This window comes from Prionailurus bengalensis, chromosome D2 (assembly GCF_016509475.1).
Source record: "Prionailurus bengalensis isolate Pbe53 chromosome D2, Fcat_Pben_1.1_paternal_pri, whole genome shotgun sequence".
NCBI lineage: Eukaryota > Metazoa > Chordata > Mammalia > Carnivora > Felidae > Prionailurus > Prionailurus bengalensis.
In genome coordinates this window covers 87,146,878-87,162,659 of record NC_057351.1, presented here as the reverse complement: position 1 = coordinate 87,162,659, position 15,782 = coordinate 87,146,878, and the positions used below count along the sequence as shown (strand labels likewise).

General features: G+C 59.7%; 2 protein-coding genes across 2 annotated transcripts in view; both read right to left on the bottom strand.

The window, feature by feature from the left end:
• Nucleotides 1–6,711: 6,711 nt before the first annotated feature.
• Nucleotides 6,712–8,013, bottom strand: UTF1 (undifferentiated embryonic cell transcription factor 1). The gene is made up of 2 exons (XM_043598180.1): nucleotides 7,440–8,013; nucleotides 6,712–7,312 (listed from the first exon to the last, which is right to left on the bottom strand). Exons 1-2 carry the CDS (start codon nucleotides 8,011–8,013, stop codon nucleotides 6,828–6,830), a joined length of 1,059 nt encoding a protein of 352 aa, XP_043454115.1. The 3' UTR covers nucleotides 6,712–6,827.
• A 3,847-nt stretch (nucleotides 8,014–11,860) lies between these two features.
• The window catches only part of KNDC1 (kinase non-catalytic C-lobe domain containing 1), a 65,416-nt gene continuing 61,494 nt past the window's right edge, over nucleotides 11,861–15,782 (bottom strand). Inside the window, exons 30-31 of the mRNA XM_043597952.1 lie at nucleotides 15,446–15,603; nucleotides 11,861–14,174 (exon numbers count right to left, since the gene is read on the bottom strand). Of these exons, the coding sequence (XP_043453887.1) occupies nucleotides 13,943–14,174; nucleotides 15,446–15,603 (390 nt within the window). The 3' untranslated portion in view covers nucleotides 11,861–13,942. The remainder of the gene's footprint in view (nucleotides 14,175–15,445; nucleotides 15,604–15,782) is intronic.

Genomic DNA, 15,782 nt, shown 5'->3' with positions numbered 1-15,782 from the left:
TCCTCACTAAGGGGACCCTCCTGCCCACCCATTCCCAGCTCCGGGCTTACACCTTCCCCTACCTGAACCGCCGCCCCCCCCCCCCCCCAGCCCCCGCCGCTGCCAGCTGTGCCCGCGGTGGACCCTTCCTCCAGCACCTCCCTGGGCTCAGGCCCCCTCTCCCCTCATCCGGAGCTTGGTGGTGCTTCTCCCCTCCCCGCGGCCGTCGGGGTTCCCCTTCTCCCTGGCATCTCGAGCCAGTGACGAATGTGTCACCCTAACCTCAGCTTCCTCACTCTGGGGCTGCAGGCCCTGTCCCTGCGCTGGTTCGGGGACCTACGTCCCCGGGTCTGCTGCCCCTCTGCCGTCCTCCGCCGCCTCCCTCCGAGGCTCGCGATCAGACGCGAAGCGGCCTTGGCTCTGACCGCTGACCTCGCCACTGAATCCCGCACCTGCTCGCCTCGGAGACGGGGCTCCCCGCGCGGAGTCCAGTCTATCACTCCAAAGTCCTGGCAGCCCCGCCCCCAACTCGCGTCCAAAGTCCCCATCCCCCTGACCGGACATTCCTGGCCTCAGCCCCCGGCCTGGGCTCCGGGTCCACTGTGTCCCGCCGCCCAGACGCCTCCGCCCCGCCCCGCGCCGCAAAGGCCAACCCGGACGCGCGGCCGACGGAGGCCGGCCCCGCCCAAGACCCCCTTCTCCACGCCATTAGCAAGTGGGGCGGGCGGCGCGGGGTGACGCCGGCTAGTCCATTGCGGCCGCAACGCTGCCCTTCCGGTCCCCAGACTCACTCCAGCGCCGCGTGGCCACCCTAGCCTCTCGGGGAAACCAGAGCCACACCGCGCGGCCCGCCCGCCACGCCCCCACGTCGGATCACCCACGGGGCGGCTCCTCCCCTTCCCTCTCCACCCCTCCCCCTCCTTTTGCCCCCCCAGACTTCCCTCGACGGCCCCCTGCCCTTCAGACTCCCCTTCGGCCGGCCTCCCTTCCCGTGGGAGCCCCCTGACTTCCCTGTTTGTGCTTCGGGCGGAAAGAACCCAGGTGTGAGCGTGGGGCACTCAGCTGGGTAATAGTCTGGGAAGAGAGCAGAGTGGGTGGGGAGTGGGATTCCCAGGCTGCAGGTGTGATGAGGCAGAGGCCCCCTCCCCCTCCCCTCCCCTGCCCACCTTGGTGGAGAAGCGAGTTAGTGTCAGGGCCAAAGGACGCCGGACCTTCCAGCTCTGTTTACAAAGGCAGGTGGGAGGGGGACGCGGGAGTTCGGAGAACCGCAGGGTTGATACAGGTAACTCTCTGGTAGAAGATATAACCAGAAAACCAGGCGGGGTTAATCAGGTTCCATTGCATCAAAAGGAAGTGAGACCTACTGTTGATCCCTTTAGGGATCTGACGTTTTTGGGGAGGCCGGAAAGGCCCTTGAGGGACTATGTCAGAACCGAGGGCTCAGAGAATAAGGGAAGGAATGGAGTGTCCACCGGGTGTCCTGAAGGTGAAAGAAATTAGACTCACTGTATAGGCAGGAAAACCCGCTAGAAGGAACAGTGGCTTGTCGCATGTGGGTAAATGGCCAATGCTTGCACCCCAAGCAGACTCCCTACCTACTGGTGCTGGGCTGCATCTGGGTGTGAGGCCTGGGAAGAAGACCAGGACCGTCAGACTCAGGTCCGTGCCTGGGACCCAGCAGGGCTTGGGTCTGGGCCAGGTGAAGAAGGGAGTCTCACGCTGGCAGAGCCATGGGTGAAGCGGAAGAACAAAAAACATGTTAGGATTTCTCTAGATTCAGATAGCAAATGACCGTTCTGGGAGGCACTAGCACACGGATGTGAAGAGTGAGCTGCCTTGCTGGGCATCATGGGAAACAAGGTGAGAGACTGGCAGGGGAGACTTCTGTAATATTGGACTCACTGTTGGATTCAAATGCACTTGTTTGATAGATTTGACAAGTGTCTGGGGGAGCTTGGCTGCCGCAACAGGGCACCACAGACTGGGGGCTTAAAAGGACATTTCTTTCTCTGGCAGCGGGAGGTCCAAGATCAGGGTGTGGTGTGGTGGGGTTCTGGTGAGGGCACCTCCTGGCAAGCTGATGGCCACTCCCTTGCTGTCCTGTCTCAGAAAGCACCAATCCCAACGACGGGGCGCCGTCCTCAGGACTGAGTCCTGTCCCAAAGGCCCCGTCTCCTGACACCATCACACTGGGGGTTAGAATTTCAACATACACATTTTGGGGACACAAACATCCAGTCCATAATACAGAACAATATGGCTTCTAACAGAACAATTTAGCAGCAGAACCGGTGTGGAAGGTTAAGTAGCAGCCAGTACTATGGTCAAAGTGGCCGGCCTCCAGGGTGCAAAACCGGAGGAAGAAATCACAGACACTGAACCTGGAAAGAAAGGGGGAATTAGGCCTCTGGTAAGACTGAAGGAATATAGGAGTTTATCTTATCTCATTATAAATCATATGAAGGATAAACCAATTTACCAAAATCTTAGATATGTGTTCTTTGCGAAAAAAATGATAGGTCAAGATCACTCAGCCCTGTTTGCTTTGACTTGGAAAAAGATGCAGGTTTCAGAGCCCCCGCAGAGTCCAAAAGCAGCAGGTTTGAGAATGTTCCAAAGATCAATGTAATTAGGGACACAAGCATGGAAGAGACAAGAATCTGGACGGACAGACAATGACAGTCAAGAAGATGACAATTTCTTATTTTTTAAAAAAATTTTCATTTGTTTTTTTTGATTTACATCCAAGTTAGTTCACATATAGTGCAACAATGATTTCAGGGGTAGATTCCTTACTGCCCCTTACCCATTTAGCCCATCCCCCCTCCCACACCCCCACCAGCAACCCTCTGTTTGTTCTCCATGTTTAAGAGTCTCTTGTGTTTTGTCCCCCTCCCTGTTTTTTTTTTTTTAATTTTTTTTTTTCCAACGTTTATTTATTTTTGAGACAGAGAGAGACAGAGCATGAATGGGGGAGGGGCAGAGAGAGAGGGAGACACAGAATCGGAAACAGGCTCCAGGCTCCGAGCCATCGGCCCAGAGCCTGACGCGGGGCTCGAACTCCCGGACCGCGAGATCGTGACCTGGCTGAAGTCGGACGCTTAACCGACTGCGCCACCCAGGCGCCCCTCCCCCTCCCTGTTTTTATATTATTTTTGCTTCCCTTCCCTTACGTCCACCTGTTTTTTATCTTGAAGCCCTCATATGAGTGAAGTCATATATTTGTTTTTCTCTAATTTTGCTCAGCATAATATCTAGTTCCATCCACGTAGTCGCAAATGGCAATTTTCATTCCTTTTGGTCGCCGAGTAATACTCCACTGTATATATATGCCACGTCTTCTTTATCCATTCATCCATCGATGGACATTTGGGCTCTTTCCATACTTTGGCTATTGTGGATAGCGCTGCTATAAACATTGGGGTGCATGTGCCCGAGAAGACAGCAATTTCAAACATGAAGTTACAAAGGAAGTTTACCTCTGTTAAATTTTTTATTTTTATTCATTGATTGATTTTGAGAGAAAGAAAGCACGAGTCAGGGAGGGGCAGAGAGAAGACAGAATCCCAAGCAAGCTCCAAGCTCAGCTCAGCCCGACTCGGGGTTCAGTCCCAGCCACCGTGAGATCATGACCTGAGCCGAAATCAAGAGTAGGACACTTAACTGACTGAGCCACCCAGGCGCCCCAAGTTTGTTTTTTTAACTGTTACTTTTTAAAAAATGTTTATTTTGAGAGAGAGCGCGCAGGGGAGGGGCAGAGAGCCAGAGGGAGGGTAAGAATCCCAAGCAGGCTCCCCCGGTGTGGGACTCCCATCTCAGGAACTGTGAGATCGTGATCTGAGCCGAAATCAAGAGTAGGGCACTTAACTCACTGAGCCACCCACGTGCCCCAACCTCTGTTAAGTTTTGAGGCACAACTGGACATCAGAGAGAGTGCAGGTACCAGAGCTAATTACAGATAAGGAGTGTCGAGCTATTCGGGAGTACAAAAGCTGCCCCGCACATTGATAGGGTTATTTGCCTACTTGTAGAAAAATGCATTTAACATTGAGGTGTTCTCTTGTAAGCAACAGATTGATCACCAGATAAAGGTTACTTCACAAGGCCCTGGACAGCACTGGTCCTTGACGGATCAGCAAGATGTGAAAACACTCCTTCTGGTTCCAGCCCCAGAATGCAAAGGTGCTGGGCTGGGCTGGGCTGGGTGGGCGGCCCTGCAGCTGGGCGGAGAGGACCCTCAGCCACAGAGGTTCTTCGGCTGAACTGAGGAAGGACACAGGCGATGTGCACAATCCCTGGCCCGCAGGGCAGCACAGAACAGAACGGCACGACGGGGAGCTCCACACTAGACGGGTGGGTCGCCCAGGCAAGGAGGCAGTTGGGCACGACAGTCACTCTGGCACCTGCCAGAATGTGCGCTGTAAGAATGGTCATTGAAGGTGCACACTGCACAGCCACTCGGGTGGCTACTATAAAAACAATCTCTGCGTCAGCGAGGATGCAGAGAAACTGGAACACTTGTACGCGGTTGGCGGGAATGTGAAACAGTGCAGCCATGTGGACAACAGTACGGAGATTCCTCAACAGACTAAAAACAGAGGGGCACCTCATTGGCTCAGGCGGTTGAGCATCCGGCTTCGGCTCAGGTCACGATTTCGTGGGTTTGAGCCCCGCATGGGGTGAGCTTGAGCACGGAGCCTGCGTGGGATTCTCTCTCTCTCTCGCTCTCTCTCTGCCCCTCCCCTGCTCATGTTCTCTCTCTCTCTCTCAATAACAAAAAAAAAAAAAATTAAAATTAAAAGAGAAATGAAGGGTATGAATCTGCTGTCCAGGGCCCCTAGGGAGAGGGCACTAATCTGAGGAGTAGTCCTAGGAGACCCTGCTGGAGACACTGCCCTGTGCTCGTGGTCAGGCCCAGGGAATGGCCAGTGAAAGCATCGCCACTGTGGCGTGTCTGTCCCACGTGCCCAGAACCAAGCATAAGACACGCACATCACAGAACAGGGTGCGGACACGCCTCACCTCACTGACCCACAATATAGCCCCGGACGAAGGGGAGGGACAGCGAGAAGGGATTTGGGAATCTTTGGGGCATCCACAACAGCAGGTTTAAGGAACAGAGAACCCGGCCAAGCAGCTGGGTTGAGCCCAGGAAACATGAACAGCCCAAACTCCCCTCCCTAGGCTGGAAGACACGGAAGATGGGCAGAGAAGGAACGTTCAGGTTCCTTACTCCAGCACGAGGGGCCTGAGGAGGCCATGGGATGCACCCCATTTGTAAGGTGGGCAGTAAGGCAGATGGGTTTTCCGAGGTGCCTTCAAGCCTCTCAAACTCGATGACCTCCACAGATTTCTTTCAGCCACAAAATAGCCTTCCTCCAGGGCAGAGGGTCCCCGGGCATCACCCCCACCCCGGGAGGCTGACATATTTGCCCCAGCCTGTGGTTCTGACCTTCCAGCGGGAGGTGGCCTGTGGGGTGGGGGGGTAGGTCTGCAAGCTGGAATCACCCCATAGCAGGTTTTTGGCAGCCTAGACACTCTCAGGGATCATAGCATAGACAGCATCGTGAAGCAGAAGAAAGTGTGTCTTAAGTGAGGTGACGCTTTGAGTCACTTCTACAGTTTTGGTCTCACAGAGCCCCCGGGATCTGCCATAAATGTACAGCCCACGGGTGGGCTCAGCTTCTGGGGTCTGGGAGACCACTCCTGCTCCCATTTGGGGATCTCTGCAGGCCAAGGGTCCAACTGGGGTCTCTTCTCCAAAGATTCCTGAAAAGGGCTTGGGGGAAGGGCTTTATCCCCCACCCCCACCCCAAGCCCCAGGTACTGCTGGAACCTTGGAACACAGGGCCAGCAAGAACACCTATTTAGCTTTGTGGCCTCGGGGCAATCACTTGTCCCTGAAAAGAACCCCTACTTGGTGGAACTGTATTGTTATGCTGGCCAGTTGCCTCGGGCTACTTCCTTATCTCCCCAGGGCAGGAGCACCTCCCGGCCCACCCAGTTCCCATTCGTTGGATCCACCGAAAGAGGGTGGGGCTCAGTTACTATTTGGAAAATGCTCCCAGGGCGGTTTTGGTCAAGTCCTCTCAAATCTGCAGGACGTGGTCCTCGGCCAAAGTCTCAGAGCCTGGGCTACCCAGAGCAGTCACTTCCCCGGGGACAAAAGGAGCCCCTCTCCTGGTATGCGTTGGCTGTCCTGTTCCCAGCTGCCTCTAAGGAGTCCTGCTTTCCAGAACCCAGCCGGAAGGTTTAGGCCTGACTGGGGTCGGGGTGGGGCTCTGAGCACACCCCACCGGCAGCTCTGGTCAGGCTGGGGGAGCGTGCCCACAGTGGAGGAGACCCTCTAATGCCCACCCCCAGTGGCTCAGGCAGAGTCCGGTCACTGCTATTTTCCCTGGGGGTCCAATCTCCCCCCTGGTCCCGCTCAGTTGGGCTCCCAGGGAGGGCAGAAAATGCTCGCCCACCAAGGCTAGGCTGGTGCAAAGTTCTAGCGGGCAGGGTCTGGGAGGCTCCGGGGAAAGCCAGTGTTACAAGGACCCCAACTTCCCATTCGATGTGCCCTTGCCTCCTAGGGAAGGTCCTAGTCAGCATCCCAGCACGCCCCAAGGCACAGGCAGCCCAGGCCCTCCACCCCCCACCCCACAGGGAGACATTTTAACCTTATCAGGCCGTATTAGTAGGGACCACTCCTATCTAACACAAGACGTGCACGCGTTCACAGAATTATATCGGAAAAAAACAATCTTTTTATTGAACATACCTAGACTTGGAGGAGGGGAGGGCCGCAGGATGGGGTCAGGGCGGAGGGAACGTGATCGTACAGAAAGGATCGGGGCAGCCAGGCCTCAATCTCGCGGGTCGGCCAGGACGCCTCGCTCGGCGGCGGCGCTGCCTAAGATGAAGCCGACGGCCAGGGACACGGTCTGGTCGAAGGAGCCGCGCAGCTGCTCCACGTGCTGGTTCAGGGTCAGCAGCTGGTCGCGCAGAGGACCCAAGATGGCCACGATGTCGCCCAGGTGCCCCAGGGTCTGCAGAAGGGCGGCGTTCAGCGACGGGGGCGCGGACTGCGGGGGCGCGTGGTTTTCGGGGCGGCCGGACGGAGAGTCGGGGTCCTCCCGGGCGGGGTCTAGGGCCGGCGGCGGCGGGGATGCCGCGGCGCGGAAAGGCGCGTGGTCCTCGGGGCGGCCGGGCGCGGCGGCAACCGTGGAGAACGCCGTCGGGGAGCCGGGAGCGCGCGGTGCGTCTGCAGACTTGGGCGGCGTCGGGCTGAACCTCAGCGTCCAGGCAGGGTCTGCGTCGGGGTCGCGGGTGGCGGGCGGCGGCGGAACGTCTGGAACGCGGAGGGGGCGTCGGGCCGGGCTCCGGGGGCTCCACGGCCGCGGCTCTTAAGCCCAGGGGCCCCTGCTGCCGCCCCGGCTCCCCCACCCGCCCCCGCTCCCCCACCCGCCCCCGCTTACCCGGTCCCGCGGACGAGAGGTGTGCGGCGGCGGCCGCCCTGCGGCCGCGCGGGGGGCGCCCGGGCCCCGGGGAACGGCGGCGGCCGCGGCGGTGCCCGTTGTCGCCCAGCAGCCCCATGAGCTCGCGGATCTGCGCATCGAATGGCCCGGACGGCTGGCCCTGGGCGTCGCGGAGCTTGTCCTTGAGGAACTTGTAGCGGCGGCGGCACTGCGCGGGCGTGCGCCGCACCTGCTGGCGGGCCAGCGCGGCCGACACGCGGCGGTAGGTGGGCAGCGCCTGGCGGCGGTCGAGCAGCAGCGCGCGCCACACGGTGGGCTGCAGCAGCGTGCCCAGCAGCAGCTCCGTCTCGCGGGCGCTCCAGGGCGTGCGCTGCGCCGAGCCCGGGGACACGGGCGACCCGGGGAGCCCGAGGGACGCGGGGGACGCGGGCGCCGCCAGCGCGCCGGGCGAGGCGGGCCGCCGGGGCGGTGTCCCCGGGGCGCCCCCGGCCGGCCGCGGCTCGGGGTCGGGGCTGGCCGGCGACGCCGGCGCGGGGGGCGCGGGCGGCGGCGGCCGCCGCGGCCGGAGCAGCATCCCGGGGCCGGCGGGGCGCGTGGGGTCGGGGCCGCGGCCCGAGAGAGGCCGCCTGCACGGGATCAGAGGGTGCACGCTCGCCGGAGAAGGCGCGGGAGCCGGAGCCCGAGCGAGAGCCGTAGCGGGTCTACGCCGTCCGCCCCCGCGCGCCCCGCCCCGTCCCGCCCCGCCCCCACCCAGCCAGCCGACTTCAACTTGGGCCGGCCCGGGCCCTGGCTAGGAACAGCCCGACAAACCACAGAGGCTCTACTTTTTAAACTCTGGAGTTGACGAACAAACGGATACGGCAGCTTGCCCGAGACGCGCAAGGTCCGATTCGTTTTTACGCATGTGCCGTGCCCTTTCACCGCCGCGCAGACCTAGCCGTGGAACATTCCAGCTCCCAAAGGCGCCCCCGCGCCCCTCCCATTTGCCTCAGGCGCGTCCCCGCCGGTAGTTCGCAGAGGCGCTGGTGTTTGGGCCCCGCCCCCACCTGCCGTGGTTCTGGTGTGAGCACCGAGGTGTGGTCGCCGCTGCGTGCAGCCAGCTCAGGGCAGGATCTGCTGAGTTATGACCAGAGCTCAGAATTGGTGTCATAATTCATTCCCTCTCTCTCTCTCTCTCTCTCTCTCTCTCTCACACACACACACTTCACAGGAAAAAACTGCTTTATTCTAATAACTACCCTTAACATCAGATTAATAGAGAGTATTGAGCATTTCCTCCTGCAACTAGGAAGAAGACAAGGATGCCCCAGCATCACTGGTTCTATTTAACATCATTCTGGAAGTGTAGCCAGAGCAATAAGGCAAGAAAAAGGAGTAAGGTTTATAAAATTGGAAAGGAAGAAGTAAAACCATCATTATTTTCAGGTGATATGATTGTAAATGTAGGAAATACAAAATGATCTGCAACCACATTATTAGAATTAGTAAATGAGTTTAGCAAGGTCATTGAGTACAACAATAAACAAAAATCAATTGTATTTCCATATACTAGCTATAGTCGTTTTTACAACTTTTTCGTTTGGGGTAATTGGTGGCACAGAAGGGACTGGAGACCCTGTGCCCCTCCCCCCCCCCCCAGAGGAGCGTCTCGTGGGACCATGGCACCTTTGTCAAAGCCGAGGAATTCACGTTGGCAGGACACCATTGACTGAGCCACAGACTTGACTTGGGTCTTAGCAGGTGTCCCAGAAACGAGCCTGTTCTGTCCCAGGACCCGGTCCAGGGCACCGCACCGCGTGGGGTCGTCCCGCCTCCTCTGTCCCCTCTGGACCCTGACAGTTTCCCCCTCTTGTTGTCCATGTTCTGGACACTTTGAGGAGACTGCTCGGTGCTTTGTGGGTGTCCTTCACCTTGGGTTTGTCGGATGCCTTCTCATGATGAGCCCGGGCTTGTGGGCGTTTGGGAAGAAGGCAGACGTTGCCGGGGTGCCCGTCACCTCTCCACCGTCCGGTCACCAAGTGCACCCCTCGCGTGGGGGTGAGCGGGCTGCCCTTTGAGGGGGGTGGCCACGTGTTGTTTGGGGCTCTCCTGTAATTCTTCCTTATCAGTGGACTCGTGCCGTCCTGCATGACGGGGTGCCGTCCCATGCCATCGGCTGGAGGCGCCCGGATCGCCCCAGCTCTCTTCCTCTTTCCCTCTCGTCCTGTGTCCTTCTGACATGCCCCCCATCCCTGGTACTTCTCTGCTTTGTGCCGCTGCCAGAGACTTCTGATCATCTTGTGCTTTCCCCGCTCCAGCCCTAGAATCAAGCAATTTGCCATTTCTCCAAAAACCTGTGGTTCCTTCTTTTGGGGAGAGTGGTATCTGGAATCCAAGACCTGGAGATGGGTGTGCCTGCTGCTACTGGGGTGTCACTGCTTCCCAGCCACTGGGTCTCGGTGGGGAGTAGTCCCCCCCCCCCCCCCTGCCCAGGGTATGTTTGTTGATGTCTGGAGATGTTGGCTGTCACAACTTGGGGGCTGCTGCTGGCATGTAGGGGGTAGAGACCAGAGGTGCTGGGAAACACCCCACAGTGCACAGGGTGGCCCATCCAGCGCATCAGTGGGGCTGTGACTGGGCTGTGTGCTGGCCCCGTGGAGGGTGAGTTAGGAAGCATGTGTATGTGCACCCGCCCACGTGTCCACACCTGGCCTCCCCACTGGCTTTGCTGCAACTTCTTTCTCTGACAGCGGGAGGCCCCAGCTCCCTTATCTACAGCTTACGGATTTATGGATCAACCCTACTGTGCAAGGGAAGCAGCTTTAGGATTGCTGAGCCGAGTTCCCGGGAGAAGTCAGTCCATCGACTGGGGTGCAGGCCTAATATGGTCTTTGGCCTCGCAGTTTCCTTTCAAAACGCTGTTTTCCAGGGAGACTTAGGTCAGCCCCCCAAAGGGGTGGGAGGCAGCTGAAGACACCGGGGCAGCTCCAGGCACAGTGTGCCCGTGCGAATCCCTCCCGCCTTTAGAGCGAGCTTCAGACAGCAGTAGGAGCCACGGCAGACAACCCCAAACCACCCGTCTGGAGGCTAATGCCGGTGGGTGGGCCAGCTGACGGGGTCCTCTTTCACAGAGCAGACGACCACCTCGGCGCGGGGAGCCGTCTGCCCCTCAGCACGCGACAAGGAGCTGCGTCATGCGCCACGGCATAAGCGTTGACTCTGAGCAGTGGCCGGCGCTGGCCCTGTTTGGTTATGCCGCCGATTCCGTGGTCAGAGCTAGGACGAGGGTTCGGGTGGGCTGCTGGGCGTTCCCTTGGGACTGGGGCAGGCGGGTGTGGCACCGTTTCCGGGGCCCTGGCCTGGCTGTTTGGGGCCCCACAGGCCTCTAAGCGGCATGTGCTGGTGCCCGGGCGGCTCCGGGGCCGGCTGGCCGGACGTCTCTCCCGTCTCCGCTCCGTCCGCTCAGGACTGCTGCCTTGGGCCTGCTCCAGCATGGTGGTCTCGGGGTACTCAAACGTTGCCCGTGGTGGGGCCTTTCCCCAGAGCACGGATACACCGGGCCAGCCTTCACCGGCATAGGAGTGGACTGCCCAGGGTGGGGACCTGGGAAGCATGGCTCGCTTGGGGGCCTAAGGGGTCACTGGTTGTCAATTGTCCTAAAGGAAAACCTGCTGATTTGATTAGACCCAGTGCAGTGGAAGGAGATCCCGGTCCTCCTGTCTCAGGGGGGAAGAGAGACCAGGGTTTAGTGATTTTAAGGTGGGTAAGGACCCAAACCACCCACCCACCCACCCGTGACCGGGACACTGGGACCCACCCGTGCAGCCACCGTGCACGGTAACGTGACTCTAACAGGACGCTCTTGCCAGGCGGGGGACTTTACCCTTTATTACAGGGACTCCCCGGGTGGCTTTTCCACAGAAAACAACCATGTTTGTCCCCAAATTCTTCGAACCCCTGGTCTCCTGCCCCTCCTTTCGCGGTGTCTGGCAGGACCCCTCCCGGCGGCAAGCAAGCCTCAAGGAACATCCCTGTCTTGCCCTGGTGAGGGAGGACCCGGCCGTCCTGCCCTCAGGCTCAGGGTGAGGCCGGCAGCCTTCGGGTGGGGACCGGCTGGGGACGCCCAGTCCATGGCAGAACGAGCTTTGGTGGCTCACCTAATCTGAGTGGTTCGCAGGCAAACGCCTCCTATGGCAACGGAGAGGCCGCGCGCTCATGGGCCCAGCAGTTCTGGGATTCCGCTCTGGTGGGGCTGGAATTAAACGAGTTGGCAGACCTGGCCCTTCTCCGTGCCACCCAAGGACATACTGGCTGTGGCCGGGACTTCTCGTCCCCTGGTGCCTTCGCGAGCACCCCTGAAGTTGTCTTCGTCCGGCCACGGAGGAGCCCACGTGACTCCCGGTGCGAGTGTCAGTCTGGAGACAAGCCGTACGGAAGCCATCTTGGTAGAAATGACTTTATTTAGAAATCTGTACCAGTGACATTTGGGCGACATGCAGACGATCGTGCTTAAGCTGAAAGCCCAGTCACTTCCCCGTGAACAGACTGTTACGGTTGGAATGTTTATTTGCGCCAGACCCGCAGTTTCAGGCTCTGTGACACCACCTTTGTTAAATTCAGAATCTGAAAATGTAAGTGTTGTTTGGTAGAACATAATCCTCATATAAAAGCCAGAAAAAAACCCGAACTTGCGTGGCGGGGAGTGCCGAGTTCCTCTTATATTCCGTTTAAGCAGGACCTACGTGTCGCAAATGAGTTTGTGTGGGAAACACATCTTGACATTACAAACTCTGTATTTTATCACAAGTAACTGTTTCCCCAGAAATACTAACAGCTGGCTGTTCTAAAGAATCTCCAATTCTGAGACTCTAGAGAACAGCCTTGGGTCTTGCAACGATGTGCAACCTAAGATCGGTGGCGCCTGGGACGGTGCCAGGGGGCCTGATCTCCCCGTGTGGGGGCCGTGACCGCACCTTCCTGCTCCCTGTACACCTGGCCGAGGGGGTCTTCTGGCCGCTGAGCAAATGCTCAACACCAGCTGTTTGGAATCCAAGCCTCGGGGAAGAGCTTGGTTCCATCCAGGCGGCGAACGTCACCTCCCCCGCGGTTCTGACGGAGCGCTAGCGAAGGCAAGCTGTGAGAGCCCGGGCGCAGGCGTGTGCAGCGCATGCTGGCTGCTGGCGGCAGATGGACCTGGGCCACAGGCCTGAGGCCCCCAGATGGGGCTGGGGGAGGCTCTCAGGGCCCCCGAGGCCTTGAGTCGGCTTTGGAGCTGCTGTTTGTATCCTGTGTGCTTTGCTAGGAAGCAGAGCCTCGAGGGCCTCACCAGGAACTGTCCTAAGGGGTGGAGGTTGGGCAGGGGCCGCGGGCACTTGGGGGGCTGCCGGTGTGGAGCCGTGAGGTGCTCCCTCACCAGCAACCAGAGGCGGGGCTGCCTGCTGGGGCAAGGGCCGCAAAACTCAGGCACCCCCACTTGGCAGGAATGGGGGTGAGCTGAGCTGGGCCCCTAAAGGGGAGGTCTGGAAGGAGGTGGTCAGGGGAAGGGGGGTGTGGGGGAGGTCTGGGGGTAGGAAGGGGGAATTTGGGTGTGGGGGAGGTCTGGGGGTGGGGAGGGAGAATTTGGGAGGTCAGGGGGTGGGGAGAGGGAGGTCTGGGTGGAAGATGGGTATAGGTGTGAGGTGTCGGGGCGGGGGACGTCTGGGATGTGGGAGGAGATCTGGGGGAGGTCTGGGTGGAAGGGAGGGGGATGTTGCGTGTGGGGGGAGGTCTGGGGGTGAGGAGGAGGAGGAGTTGGGGGGATGGTCTGGGGTTGGGGAGGGGGTATTTGTGGGGGTAGTAGGCCTGGGGTGGGGAGTGGGAGGTTGGGAGACAGGGGTAGGTGTGAGGTATGGGGGAGGTCTGGGGGTGGGGAGGGGGGTTTTGTGGGGTGGGAGGACGCCTGAGGGTAGGAGTGTGGGCCCAGGCTGGGGCTTGGGCCACTGGGAAGGAAGCCTCAGGGCCCCAGGGGAAGGTTTCGGACACCCCTGGAGCCTATGGTTGGCACGGGGGTCAGAGGTCAGTTTGGTCCTTGGTTGCTGGGCAGACATAAGCCGGACTCAAGAAAACAATGCTCTGAGTCAGGGTGGGTGGCTGTGGGGTTTTGGGGGGGCGGGATCCCTGGAGAGTTGGCAGAGAGCGGTTTATCTCTAAGAAGTATAAATGGGTATGTGGCTCCCGGGGAGTTTACTTATTCTATTTTTGTGTTAATTTTAAAATATAGTTTTAAACTAGCAGCAATACCCCAACCTCCACCAGACCCCCATCCTCTCCCTCTCGGCAAGGCCCTCGAGCCTCCACCCCCCAGAGCCCCCCGGGCATGCACCCCGATGCCGCGGCTGGGCCCTGGCTCCTGCACTGGGGGTCCCCCGTCCGGGGCAGCAGACGCTGGGCCGCACGGACTTCCTGGGCCTGGACGGCAAGCGGGCGGCTCTTTTCTGCCCCAGTCCTGTCCCCGATTTGGCATTCTCATCACATCCACCGTCCCGTTACTGGAACGTGGCTTTCATTCTCCGTAACTTGTCCTGGATCTTGCGGGAGTGCTTCTCGCTGGTGATCTGGTGGAAGGAGGCCCTGTTGTCGGCCGCCAATGTGGAGATGTCGGCCCCGCTAAAGCGGGCGATTCTTTGCTTGAGGTAGGACTGCAGCTTGTGGTCGGGGGCAAACGTGTAGGGGTTTTCCTGGAACGCGTGGACCTGACTCACCACCTTGGCTATGTTCCTGTGTTGGGGAGAAGCGAACCGTTAGTTCGCACGAGGCCGTGGCTTGGGAGTTCCCGGCGCGTCACCGGAAACGTCTAACCCAGACCTCTTCTGGTATCAGCTCTGGGTGAGTTTCCGTATTTATTCTGACAGCCAAACCTCGTTTCGTTACTCAGGCCTGTTTGTCTACCCGCGCTCCCATCCGTCCCTCTGTCCATCCGTCCACTTTTCGTCCCACAAACATTTACTGAACGTCTGTGTCGGGTCTGGTCAGTGCTGAGGGTTCCGACGTGAATAGACCCCAGTGTCAGCCATCGCAGAGGAGAAACGGGAGGTAGGGAGATGCAGGGGCCACTGGGCACATGCTCCCCCCAGCTCTGTGTTCAGGGACATCACCTGACAGCTCAAGAGCCACCACCGTGGGGGCATTTACACCCCGGGGCTTGGCTGACACTGTGGAGCGGGGCTTGCCTCCCCTCAGAGCTGCAAGTTGAACAGAGGCCACACAGCCCCGGAGGTGGGGGTGGGGGTCGTCCAGGAAGGGGGGAAGCCGTGGGCTCCACACACGTCTTCCCGTCGCGACTGTGGACGGAGATGGTCCAGTGTGGGGGACCAGGCTCTTGGATCCAGACATACGATAGAGTTAAGAAGAGGCCTCATTAGGTCTCATCCCCTGTGCCTTCTGGGTCGTGGCCTGCCATTCTGCTGACACGGATTCACGTGCACTGTGGTGTCTCTTAAGCACTTTTTAAGTTGGTGACCGAAAGGAGGCCTTGCACATAGCAGGTTGGAACCGCTGGGCTCCAAGGCCCCTGGGCCGTGCCTGCTGAGGCCAGCCCTCCACCCTGAGTGCAGCTGGACTGTGGTCTGACCAGCTTCCACCTGACTGTGCACGTGGCTGGTGTGGAGAAGAGACGGGAGGAGAGCAGGGTGGGTGTGAGGCTGGGGGGGTTGTGTGGGGGTGGGTGGGTGCAGGCCCACTGGAGAAGGGCTGGCCCGGTCCTGAGACATGCGGGGGCGTCTTGGAGGAGGCCTGGAGCTCCCAGGAGGGGTGGGCTGGAGGCCGGGCTTCTCCGGGCATGCTCGCATCCTCCGAGGCAGAAATAAGCAATGGCCCGCTTTGGCTGGGACCGCCGCGGTGGCTTTCACAAGCGGCCCCCGGTCTGTACCTCCCAGGCATGCCGAGCGCCCAGGGGTGTCGGGCAGGGGAACCACGGCCCCGCAGGAGCGGGCTGTGTAGACAGCTCTAGCGCGAGAGGCCCATGGGGCCGTGGGGAGCAAGGCCCTCACCTGAGCTTGCTCCATCTGTGGGCCCCGTTAGTCATGGTGAAGCCCCCCGTCTCCAGCTGCTGGATGTGCATGGCCAGGAGGCGCGCCGAGGGCAGAGTGGGCTGGGCCCGGAAGCGCCGTCCTTCCATAAGACACAGGCTGTCGCTCTTCAGGAAGACCTGGGGGCCCAGCCGGGGGCGTGGGCAGGGGGAGACAGGTGAGAGTCAGTCCAGGGCCCTCAGCTCAGCCAATCCCCTGCATGGGGCTGCACAGCACTGATTTACATCCAATCCAAAGCGTGCCTGGGATGACTGGACGGGGGTCGGCGGTGCGGATGTCTGAGACTGGCAGACACGGG

Bases quoted from the DNA above. Each gene is read 5' to 3' on its own strand.
- UTF1 (XM_043598180.1), bottom strand. From the start codon at position 8,013: ATGCTGCTCCGGCCGCGGCGGCCGCCGCCGCCCGCGCCCCCCGCGCCG. The intron at 7,313-7,439 runs GTAAGCGGGGGC...TCCGCGTTCCAG, and splicing joins CCTCTCGTCCGCGGGACCGG to ACGTTCCGCCGCCGCCCGCC.